General features: G+C 36.0%; 1 protein-coding gene across 1 annotated transcript in view; it reads left to right on the forward strand.

Annotated features, from left to right (window-relative positions):
- Nucleotides 1-13,669, forward strand: part of LOC114329334 (neuroligin-4, Y-linked-like) — a 470,481-nt gene that overhangs the window by 440,754 nt on the left and 16,058 nt on the right. Inside the window, exon 6 of the mRNA XM_050656283.1 lies at nucleotides 9,000-9,151. Within this exon, the coding sequence (XP_050512240.1) occupies nucleotides 9,000-9,151 (152 nt within the window). The remainder of the gene's footprint in view (nucleotides 1-8,999; nucleotides 9,152-13,669) is intronic.

Genomic DNA, 13,669 nt, shown 5'->3' on the forward strand with positions numbered 1-13,669 from the left:
GTTTCCAATATTTGCCTGTTTTTTGGTTTAATCGAGTTTTGGAATATTATCTGCCAGGTTTAATTGACGATTATCTCTAGCAAAGTGATCAAAGGGACTAAAAGCATCCCGAATGGGAATGTTGACCACAATAAAACATGTTTCATTTGCATGACAAGTTCCATTGTAGTTTCATTACACAAAACAAAGTGTATGTGTGTACACATTGTTAACCTCCACTATAGTTCACACACTCAGACTTTGTGGAAAATAAAACTACTCACATGTTGCGGATATAACTTATTTGCATGAGAATAGTAAAAAACTTGGACTAAATAAAATTTGGTTAAGAGAAATAAAAGTGTTGACTTACTCACAATCGGTTTAATATTACTTTCGACGACCGGTTTCGCATACTACAGTTTGCTATGCATCTTCAGGTCTCCGGTAAGGCAACTGATTGTCGTCGATACAAGGAATGGTCGGTACAAGTCCGTTGTGATTAGCGTTACCAGGTGTCCCGATTTGCGCGGGACGTCTCGATTTTCAGGGGTCTGGGGACGCGCACCGATTTGTACCTGATCGGGACACTAAATGTCCCCATTTTCATCCACGAAAACCAATTTCAGGAGAACTTGCAGTGAATTTTATAACTATGTTATAAAAACAAGACACTCCTAAAAGCGGTAAAATCGAATGAAAAATATAATTTTAATAAAAAATAAATAATTTACTTAATCTACGATTTTTTTTTGTAATTTCGTCCGATTATTATTATTATTATGTAGGATTAAATACAGATTATAGAAACACCTTGTAGTCCAGTAAATGAACGGGAAATACGGCGATACCGTGTAATTTTCAGGATCAACTCCGAATTGCATGAAAATTTGGACGACTTGTGCCGTTGGTTGCTTTTACTCGGGGGATGGCAGTCACCCCTAGTTGGGGGGCGAAAAACCACGCGTTTAAAATAAGTCCGGAGATGGAAAAATTGACTAGTTCTAAGCAATTTTAGTTCTATAGAATTTTAACTTAGTTAATACTTTTCGAGTTATTTACGATTGGAAATGTGTATTTTTCGAAAAAAAAATCACGTTTTCAGGAGATTTTCACAAATAACCCAAAAAGTAAGTATTTGATCGAAAAAAATATTCTTAGCAAAAATGTAGCATAATATAAGAAAATGAAAAAAATTGTGAACTCGTAAAGTCTATAAACCCAGCAAAAGCAAAGTTTTAGCACATGAAAAATACGTTCTTATTCGTCAAATTCCCAATCAAATATTTCAACGTGAAATAACAAAGAAATGAAGCACTTTTCGGAAAAAACCAATGAAAACATTTTTAATAAAGCTTTATTTTCATGTCTAAAAAAGTCTCTAACATCAAAACTAAGTGAGTTGCTCAAAATCAAGTTGACTCCTTTTTTTTTTGGTAAAAAAATCGTGAAAGTCTCCCCCTACTTAGCACTCCAAATGAAATTAATCGTTACCGCTTTACAAACAATTTACTTATATATTTTTTACATAATTGAAAGGGCCTGAACGAGTCACTAATCACGAGTGTATGCAAAATATGAACAGCCATATTTTAACCAATTTTTGTCTTACAGAAAAACAAAATGAATCTATCATATTTATAAAAGCAAAACCTATATTTTTTACTCGAGATTTTTCTAATCACTAATACTTTTTTATAATTTTGAAAAAAGAGCATTTTTCCAATATTTTAGACCATATTTTTACTATAAAACCAATTTTTTTTTCAAAACTAAGCACTCCCAACCGGTAAACCTTACAGATCGTATAAACAATACACATATAAAGTAAATGGTAAAAAGCGGTGGTGGTAAATAGGTGGAGACTTTCACGATTTTTTTTTACCAAAAAAAGGAGCCAACTTTATTTTGAGCATAAATCGCTTACTTTTAATGCTAGAGACTTTTAGATAAAACAAAATTAAAGAGTTTTTAACACTTTAAAAAAATTTAATAGGTTTTGCCCGAAAATTGCTTAATTTTTTGGTTATTTCAAGTTGAAAAATAGGATTTGGAATTTGACGAATGAGAACGTATTTTTGATGAGCTACAACTTTGCTTTTACTGGTTTTATAGCCTTTCTGAACATACAATTTTTTTGCTTTTTTAAAAGCTACATTTTTGCCAAGAATATTTTTTCGATAAAATTACTCGAAAAGTATCGACTTAATTTAAAAATTATATAGAACAAAAGTTTTTTAGAGTTAGTCAGTGGATCCATTTTGGGACTTACATTAAACGCGCGTTCTTTTACCCCCGAGAAAGGGTAACTGTAACTGTCACCCCCCAAGTAAAAGCAACAAACGGTACAAGTTCAACTTTAAAGTAGACAGTAAGTAGAACCTAAAACCAGATTTTCATGCAATTCGGAATCGACTCTGAAAATTATACTCCAAAACGGTCATTTACTGGGCTATTGTTGTTTATTTGTCCCGATCTACAACCCTAAATTCCGATTTGTTTTTGCTTATGTACCGATTAAAAACAAATCGGACCTGGCAACACTAGTTGTGATTGACAGGTGATTGATAGTCGATAAATATATGTAGACAAATGTGGAAGTTTTTTGGAGGAAAAACAGTATCTTTTTTGAGAGAAAACAAAACAACTGTATCTACCGTCCGTGATATGAGGACATATCCTCTGGATGTGAGCAACCCACGTGGGAATTCCTCTGCTACCTGGTGCTATATCTAGAACAGATTTATCCATCACTTATAATTAGCTCGAAACCTCCCTACGCATCTGGTATTTATATAATCTGGGGAAAGCTTATGACAATGTTCCTTTAAAACTTTTATTTGATGTTTTGACGAAAACGGACCTTAGTAAAACATATCTAAAAGCACTACTGAACATCTATAGCACGGTAAAAATAGAAAATACTTGCTCAAGGTTATTTACAGTAACAAAAGGTATGAGACAAGGATGCTGTCTTTCTCCTACCCTATTCAAAACATATATCCAAGAAGTACTGCACCAGTGGAGACAAAAATGTGCGGGAATGGGATTTGAAGCTTAACAAACATATTCTGATCTTAACATCAAGATCAGATTATATGCTTATAAAGCTCAAAGATGAATACGAAAAATGGGGGATGAGTATGAATATGTCAAAAACAGAATATTATCCGAATAGGCAGTGAAGACGAAGACCCGGATGTGGTAATTAGACAAATGAAAAGGTGCTATGAATACAAATAGTTGGGAAGTATTATCTGCAGTAAAGGAACAAAGGAACATGATATCGATTATAGAGTGCAACAAGGCAGAAAGAGTGTTTAACTACTGAATTCGATACTTTGGTCCAACAGAGCTACTGTGAAAACTAAAATGACAATCTACAAAATAATTGTAGAGCCCATTCTTACATATGGAGCAGAATGTTGGCAAATAACAGCAAAAGGAAAGAAAAAAGTTAACACGGTTGAAATGGACTACTTGAGAAGAGCTTGTCGTATATCAAGAGCAGAACTAATAGCAGAACTAACTCAAGAGCCTAATATTGAAATTAGAAGAAAAGCAGATAGAGTACATAAGATTTCGTAAAGAATAGAAACTAGACAAAGATAAAGGCAGTTTTTGTTTTCTTTGATTCAGAGTTGGACCACCATCTCCAGTTAGCTATTTCAGCATCTATGCATCCTCAGTGGAGCTATGCAGCCACAACTCTAAAACAAATCAACAAATCCTGCCTATTTAAGGGAAAGCATCGCGATTCAATGAATTCACCCAGATGCAAAGGTTACTACTTTTATACAATTAAAATAATTGAAATAAAAATAATAAACAATAATTTAAATCCAAGACTTTTCGTTAACACTACCTATAACTTCATCCATTATTAAATTAAACAGGCATGGACTGAGGCTGTCCCCTTGTTTAATGCCTGCATTGATTTTGATTTCTTCCGTAAGCCCGTGTGTGGTTTTAATTCGTGTTTTGTTGGATCTATTGAGCTCTTTGATTATGTTTCTATACCTCTGACCTATGTTTTTCTTTTCAAGGATAGTGAGCACGTCCTTTAATCGTACTCTGTCGAATGCTTGTTTCAGATCTACAAAGCATGTGAACATGGGCTTGTCGAATTCTATTGATTTCTCAACTAATTGTCGCATTATGAAAATAGCGTCTATTGTAGATCTGTTTGGGCGAAAACCCTGTTGTTCTTCCGATACACCGGCTTTCTTATATATTTTTTGGGATAGAATTTTTGTCAATAGTTTTGATGAAGAATTGAGTAGTGTAATTCCTCGGTAATTCGTAGGATCTGTCTTTACGCCTTTCTTGTAGATGGGTATTGTTATACTCTCTCTCCATTCCTCTGGTACTGTCATGTTGTTTACAATTTTTTGGAATAATGTTGTTATCTCTTCTATTATTTTTGTACCTCCGTATTTAATTAATTCATTTGGTATATTATTTGTCCGGTATATACCGGACCTGGTGATTTTCTATTTTTTGATCTTTTGATTGCTTCGTTTACTTCTTCTTGGGTTATGTTGTCATTCTCTGTTTCTTCTTGGTGAATGTATTGTAGGTCATTTCTTTGTACTTCATTATTATCGTCGTTATCGTCTTTGTATAAATTCTCGAAATGAGTTACGCATTCTTCTGGTTCTATTGCGTTAATTTGTAATTCTTCGGTAACCGGCTTCTTCCTTTTCCTCAACATGTTCCATACCTTCCTTTGACCTCCTCGTAAATCATGTTCCATGTCATTTGAGAATTTTTCCCAATATATTTGTTTTAGATCTTTGATTCTGTTAGTTGTTCTATTTCGTTCTGATTTATATCTTTGATACTCTTCTGGGGTCCTATTGTTAATATATCTTACGTATGCATCTTTCATGTAGAACAGGGAAAGACAGGGAGTCAAGAAAATGTGATCCCTACAACTCACCAACCCGCCTGGCCAGCGTGGTGTTTTATGGCTATTTTCCCCAAACTAGCAATGTCGAACTTAAAACAACAATCGTTATGGGAGATTTTAACGCAAAAATCGGAAAGAAAATGGAAGACTCAGAAAACAAAATAGGAAACTACGGACTTGGATCAAGGAATATTAGGGGCAAAAGACTACTAGAATATTTGGAACAACAAAACCTTCATGCAATAAATACATACTTTAATGAGAAGCCAAACCGAAAATGGACATGGGTCTCCCCAAATGGGGTGACAAAAAATGAAATAGACTACTTCCTCTGCCAAAATAAACAAATCTTCGAAGACGTAACTGCACTTAATAAATTCTCAACTGGCAGCGACCACCGCATACTACGAGCCAAAATAGAAATAAGCAAACTAGCGACGCAGAAATCTAGAAGAAAACCAACGGCTATTGACCATAGCAGAATAAGACAAAACGCAGAAGAATATAGACAGACTTTAAGGGAAAACTATAATCAACAAGTAGCAAAGGAAGAGTCAGAAATTAATAAGATCAATGAAGAAATGAAAGAAAAACTCTTGGAAGCGGGAATGAAAACTGCCAAAAAACTAACAACAAAAGAAAATAGATTAAGTAGCGGGACAGTTAAATTAATGGAAAGTAGACGAAAACTAATAAGCGAAAACAAAAGAAACAGTAGAATACGTAGAACTAAACAAACTTATTAGAAGAAAAACCAGAGAGGATCTAAGAAAACACACTGAAAATGAAATCGAGAAAGTAATTGAGAGAAATAAGGGCCTAAAATGCTTACGACCAAATTTAGGGAAACCACTACTCATTTCAATAAAGGATGAAACAGGACGGGAAGAGAGGAGAAAAGATAAGATATCAGAAGAAGTAGAAAGGTTTTATAAAGAACTATACACCTCAAAGAAAGACGCAAACTTCAACACTCAGGAATATATCAAGAAAACAATCACGAATGTAAACTCAGAAACACTACCAAAAATAGAAAATTATGAAATAGAAGCAGCACTATCACAATTAAAGAACAACAAAGCACCAGGACCAGATGGAATCCTTGCTGAAATGTTGAAAGAAGGGAAAGAAGAAATCTTACAAACATTAAGAAATCTGTTTAATCAGTGTCTACATAAAGGAGAAATACCCGACGAATGGAACGAAAGTCTTACAATCCTGCTATTTAAGAAAGGCGACAGAAAGGACATAAAAAATTACAGACCCATCTCACTGCTGTCGCAAACGTATAAACTATTCATGAGGATTATCAACAACAGACTAACACACAAATTGGACTCGTATCAACCCGTAGAGCAGGCAGGATTCCGAAAGGGATATAGCACCACTGACCATCTTCTAACAATTAGGACACTAATAGAAAAAGCTAACGAATACCATATAGATCTGCACTTAGCGTTCGTTGACTACGAAAAAGCATTTGACAGCGTGGAAATGTGGGCAATAGAAAAAGCTATAAACAACTGTCGAATAGATTCCAGATACAGAATGCTAATACATAATATATATAAGAAAGCAACAATGACAGTACAATTGGAAGAAACCACAAAATCCATACCAATTAACAGAGGAGTGCGACAGGGAGATGTTATTTCTCCTAAACTATTTACATTAGCACTGGAAGATGTTTTCAAAACAATGGAATGGACAAACATGGGAATAAACATAAATGGAAAGAAACTAAACCACCTAAGATATGCAGACGATGTAGTAGTCATAGCATCAAGTTTTGAAGAACTACAAACCATGCTAACCGAACTAGCAAATGAATTCGAACAAATAGGTCTAAAAATGAATTTTGCCAAAACAAAAACAATGACAAACACACAAGACAATAGAAACGTAATACTAAACGACACCACAATAGAAGCGTTTAATGATTATATATATTTGGGACAGATTATAAAAATAAATAAGGAAAACCAAACAGCGGAGGTAAAAAGAAGGGTCAGATTAGCCTGGGCAGGATTTGGAAAATTAAAATGGGTCCTAAAGAATAAAAAAATACAACAATACTTAAAAACAAGAGTGTTTGACCAGTGCATACTCCCAATTCTCACATACGCATGCCAAACATGGACCTTGACCAAGGCAAACATGGATAAAATAATAAAGACACAAAGAGCCATGGAGAGAGCAATGTTAGGAGTAAAATTGACAGACAAAAAGCAAAACAACTGGGTCAGAAATAGAACAAAAGTCAAAGACGCAGGTCAACATATAACCAGGCTAAAATGGAGCTTCGCAGGTCATAACGCTAGACAAACGGACAATAGGTGGAATAGCACGATACAACAATGGAGACCATGGACAGGAAAGAGAGCAAGAGGACGACCCCAGATGAGATGGGGAGACGACATTAAAAATATAGGAGGAACGCACTGGAAACAGAAAGCACTAAACAGAAGCGAATGGAGGAAACTGGGGGAAGCCTATGTTCAGAATTGGACGAATTAAAGGGCAAAGAAGAAGATGCATCTTTCGTCTCTTTTGCTAAATCTTTGACTTCCTGTGTGAACCATGGTTTTTGGTTTCTGCCGCTGTTTAAGTCAATTGTTCTTTCTCCAATGGCTTCTTTTGCACTACTAGTTATATGATTTTTTATTTTTTCCCATGCTTCGTTTATATTGTCTGTGATTTCAATAGGTAGTGTTAACATAATGAATCAGGGATACAAAATGGGTAACCGAACCATGAGAATGCTTTGCTACGCAGATGATGCAATCTTAATAGCCGACAACGAAGATGACTTACAACGCCTACTAAAAAAATTCAAAATAACCGCCGAAAAGTATAACCTGACACTATCCAAAGAGAAAACCCAATCGATGGTAATATCCAGGAACTCAATTAGATGTAAATTAGTAGTGGACGACCATACATTCGAACAGGTAATGGATTGTAGATACTTAGGTGTGGAAATATCTAGCGACAGGCATCTGTGGTAAGAATCAAAACAGCAGGCAACGAAAGCAGCGAGAATATCTGGTTTCCTGGGGGATATAATCTAGCGGAATAAATATATGAGCACCGAAAGCAAAGTCCGCATTTATAAGACATGTGTTAGACCCGTACTGACATACGCAGCTGAGACAAGGGCCGAGACAACAAAGACCAAACAAATAATGAGAACAACAGAGATGAAAACCCTAAGATCCATGAGGTATCACACTCAGAGATAGAATACGAAACGAAGACACATTGAGAGAGCTAGGCGTTCAAGACGTAGTGAGATGGACAAGAGCGCGACGACGCATGTGGAGAGACCACGTAAATCGAATGGACCTTGAACGTAATGCGCATTGGGCGAAAACACAGAAGCCCAACACCAAGCGACCCATAGGAAGACCCAAAAAACGATGGTACGAGAGTTGGAGCTCCGGATCGCAGCAAAGACTGTAACAGAAGAAACAGGACATAGTCCTATTACAAGAAGAAGAAAAAGAAGAAGAAGAAGACTTTTTCGTTAACAAACTTCTTTCTGGCTGCATCCCGTATCTCCGGCTTTTACAATATATAAGCACAAGAGACGACGAATATAGAAGAAAGCAAATAAAGGACACTTAGGCCACTACCAGTTAATATGTTATGGACACGTGCAGCGGATGGATGGACCACAACAGATGGTCAAAAAAAGCTATCGAATATAATCCCGGTATTAGAAGGAAACGCGGAAGACCAACCAAGTCGTGGATACAAGGTGTTATGGAAACCATGAAAGACAGAGCCATTGATGGAAACAGCTGGAGAGATAGAAAAAAATGGCGATCTAAATGCGGGAAGCGGCAGAAGCTGTAGGATCCCCGCTTATACATACACATAACAATGTAAATTTTTCATAATTGTACTACTTTTAAAGAGTTTTTACCCATATTTTGGTGGCTCAGCATGTTATAATTCTGTCTCAGCACTGATGATGATCTGTTCGGATCGAAAGCGTACTGTGATTGTGGTGTAGCCCTTTAAGGGATGTTTAATAAATATGTACCTTTTATAGAGGACTTTACTAGATAGAGGACTTTACTAGAAATAATTTATTTTATTGCAGAGAATGGGAACTGTTCATGGAGAAGAGTTGCCGTATATTTTTGGAGCACCCCTTGTAGATGGTTTTAATCACTTCTCTAAGAACTATACTAAGTCTGAACTAGCCTTGTCTGAATCATTTCTTATCTACATAGCAAACTTCGTGAGAACTGGGTAAGTATATTTCATATTAAGAAACAATAACCCATATTAAAAATATCAAAAGGTACAAATTTTGTACTGCTGGCTACAACTTTATTTATTATATTATTTTCAGGTGTGGTAATTCCGTCTTATTTTTACCACATATTTCCCTTTCTGGCTGAATTGTCTTTTATTTTATAAGTATAGGGCCTAAAAGACCAATGGTCTGTCAAGAATTGTGGAATGTAAAAGTTGACATAACTAAATTTGGTGGACTATCCAGAGTTCTATGTTGGAAATAAGCGTCCTCGTTGAATGGGCTTGAGATATTTTTTCTAGCCACTCTCTGTACCACTGCCTCACCATTTTTCTGCTTTCCTCTCTGATATCTCTTATATCTCCCCTTCGTTCATTGAACACAGTCACCCTCTCCTGTACCATTTGTTTTGGATTGCTACAATCTTACCACCCTTAGTAATTGTTTTTGCGCCCTTATCATTATTTGCATGTACTTTTTTTTTTCTTTAGTACTTCCTCCCAGACTGGGAACGGATATAGAACTGTAGAGTGTACTACTTCCAAATACATCTTTCTTCTATACGAATTGGGCCACCTCTAATTGGCATTATCTTTGTTAAAACGGTGGTTTTCTCCTCATCTCTCTTAACAACCCTCTGTATATTTTGTAAAATTAAATCTGGCATCGAGTTGAACCTCCAGGTACCTCGCCTCTTTTTTCAATACATTTTCAATTTCTTCTTTTGAGCTTGATACAATACATCTTTCTCTTTCCTTTTAGTATATCTATCTTTGTCTTCTCCGCCGCTAATACCAATTTATTTATTTAGAGCCTTGTTTCCCCTTTCTATGATGACCTAATTTGTACTACTTTCTATTACGATAGCCAGATCATCTGTAAATTTTTCCATGTGTATCTGTTCGATTCCGAGCCAAATTTTCAGTTTTCATAACAGGCATTGAAAGAAGACTTTCAATAAATTGGAGGTAGAGGCAAAGAAAACTGGTTTAAGGGTAAATAAAAAGAAAACCAAATAAATGTGCATCAACAGACAAAAAGTACGGAGATAGAATAGGGCAAAATGTTACGATAGACCCATATAACGATATCAGGGAAGATAATAAAGGGAGAATTCAGGCAGCAAATAGATGTATGTATAGTCTCCACAATACTGTTAAATCTAATAGCCTAACACGAGCATCAAAGATCAGAATATATAAAACAGTGATTAGGCCGGTGCTCATGTATGGGTGTGAGACGTGGACTCTGACCAAATCAATTGAGAGAAAGCTTAGATGTTATGAGAGAAAAATCCTCAGAAGAACCTTTGGACCTTATCACACCCCTAATTTTGGTTGCTAATACCGAATGAGAATAAATGCTGAGGTCAAGCAGATGATAGGGCGAGCGACTTAGTCCAAGAAATTAAATCTCAGCGTCTAAGATGGGCTGCTGAATAACCGCCTTGCCAGCTGATCAAGAGGGAAAGATTGTCAGAAATCAAATTGACTACATTATCATTAATAGAAGGTTTAGGAACAGTATTACATCTGCAAAAACATACCCAAGTGCAGACGCAGCAACTAACCATAATCTGCTCTGTGCTGGATTCAAACTAAAACTAAAAAGAATAAAAGCCCCCCACAACGCAGAAGAAACCTAATACTCGACTTCTAAGAAATGCCGTAATAGCAGATGAGTTCGGAAATAAGATAAATCGTGAGATTAAAAAACAGTTGGAAAGATCTGAACAAGAAAATATCGGTCAAAATCTAGATATCATGAATTCCGCCATGGTCACCATAGCAAACGAAGTTTTGAAACCAGAAAAAGACCCAATAAAGAAAAAGGATTGGATGACCGATAAAATACTAGACCTTATTCAACAAAGAAGAAATTGGAAAAACAAAAACCAGATTCGGTATAGAGAGATATATCGACAAATAAGACACGAGGTTAAGCGAGCAAAAGAGGACTGGATGGAACAAAGATGTGAAATGGAAGAACTACAAAGAAAACATGACGAGTTTAATATACATAAGAAGCTTAAAGAAATTACCTACACTCAGAGAAAAAGAACTCCTCACTTTATGAGAAACTCCAAAGGTAAAATAATTCTTGACTTGGATGAAAAAAAGAAAGAATGGACTAACTATATAAAAGAGCTCTTCCTGGATACGAGGCCACCACTTAACATCACAACGTATACGAATACTGGTCCTAGTATTTTAAAAGCGGAAGTAGAGAAAGCCATCAAACAGAGCAAAAATGGGAAATCTCCAGGCCCTGACCAAATACCATCAGACTGGCTCAAACTTCTGGATGACGACAATGTCTCACAACTAACAAACATTTATAACCATATATACGAGACTGGAATGATGCCACAGATATGGTTAGAGTGTACATTTATTCCACTCCCAAAAAAACCTAATACATCATCATGTAAAGACTTTAGACTAATTAGTCTCATGAGCCACTCTCTCAAGCTACTTCTTAAGATAATTCTTAATACATAAAATCAAGCAGAAATGTGAAGAGACAATGGGAAACAAACAATTCGGTTTCAGAGAAATATTGGGAACAAAGGAAGCTTTGTTCTCAATGTTAACATTATTTCAACGATCATGGGAAGTACAGAAACCAATTTACGTCTGCTTTATAGATTTTGAGAAGGCGTTTGATAGAGTTCAACATGATAGGTTGTTTGAATATCTAGAAATGATTGGAATAGATGATAAAGATCTGAGACTCTTACAACATCTATATTGGAATCAATAAGCTTCTATTCTGGTAGACGGCAAAGAAACAGACAAAATTTGCACTCAAAGAGGTGTCAGACAGGCTTGTGTGTTATCCCCAACTTTGTTTAACGTATACTCAGAAATAATTTTTAATGAAGCCTTGGAAGGACAATGTGGAGTTCGAATCGGGGGAGAAACTATTAACAACATCAGATATGCAGACGACACCGCGATCATGGCTGAAAATATCGAAGATCTTTAATTCCTTATAGATCGAGTCACTAGAGAATGTTCCAATACAGGACTTAACATAAATGCAACAAAGACAAAGTTACTTGTGGTTAGTAAACAAGACGTCGGCCTTATGCAACTAATTGTCAGTAATGAATCAATAATAAAAGTTAACCATTTTAAATACCTAGGATATTGGATAAACGAGACACTAAATCCGGATGAAGAAATTAAAACTCCTATAGAAATTGCAAGAGGAGCATTTATGAAACTTAGATCTATTCTGAGTAACTCTCAGCTGAACTTACAACTAAGAATCAAGTTCCTAAAATGTTTTGTGTAGCCTGTATTACTATATGGATGTGAAACTTGGATCATGAAGGTTAACACGATGAACAAATTAGAAGCCTTTGAGATGTGGTCGTATCGTAGAATGCTCAGAATATCTTGGGTTCAACGCATTTCAAACAGAGAAGTCTTAAACAGAGTAGGTCAAGGCGAAGGTGACTTAATGAAGATGATAAAAAAGAGAAAACTTGAATATCTGGGGCATATAATGGGAGGTAGCAGATGATAAAAAGATGAAGATGATAAAAAAGAGAAAACTTGAATATCTGGGGCATATAATGGGAGGTAGCAGATACAGGATGCTGCAGTTAATACTCAATGGAAAGATCGACGGAAAAAGAGGAATTGGTCGAAAGAAATATTCATGGCTCCGAAACCTTCGTCAATGGACTGGCTTATCAGCAGATCAATTGTTACATGCCGCACAAGATCGAGAACGATATCGGCAAATTGTTATGGAAGCTACCCACGCCTAAAAACTTGGGCACGGTACTTAAAGAAGAAGAAGTTGATCTGGGAGGAAGCTTCCAGATCGCAGAATTTATGATGCCCACAAATACGATGGAGAGAAAATATCTGGGGACAACTATCATGGACGACTGTTTGATATGGAAGAGAGTTTTGCAGTCAGCCAAGACCTACCCCGGGTTGTAGTGCTACCAGAAGAAGAAAAAGAAGAATATTATCTGTAAAAGAGACTATTTTCATCCATTCACCAAGCTTTAGCTTTAATACCCTGTTATACACAATATCAGATGTTCCACAACACCGATCCCTGCGGAACTCCAGACGTTGTATTCAACCCTTTTTTACTAGTATGTCTTATTTTCATTTCCTGTTTTAGCTTTAGAATTTCCTAGACTATATTTATATCATATTTTGGTATCGTGATGGGCATACTTTCTAGATCCTCTTAGAATGAATGTTTAACTCGATCGTCAGTGCGTGAACGCGCATAAGATTCGTGAAAAAGTTTCCTCTCTGCCTCGTGGTTGATATACGTTCATTGATTAGTTAGTGCACAGTTAGTACGAGCTTATGAAGGTACTTCCCACCAAATGCCATCGTAATGTGCTGTTCGTACTGTTTATATAGATTGGGTGAAGTGCATAGGTTTAAATGTGTCCCTATCTTCCACTAGATTTTCTAGAACTATGTTCTTTTATTGGCAAATGCTCCTACTGTCTTACAGTCACCAGTTACCAT

This window comes from Diabrotica virgifera, chromosome 7, assembly GCF_917563875.1.
Source record: "Diabrotica virgifera virgifera chromosome 7, PGI_DIABVI_V3a".
NCBI classification, from domain to species: Eukaryota; Metazoa; Arthropoda; class Insecta; order Coleoptera; family Chrysomelidae; genus Diabrotica; species Diabrotica virgifera.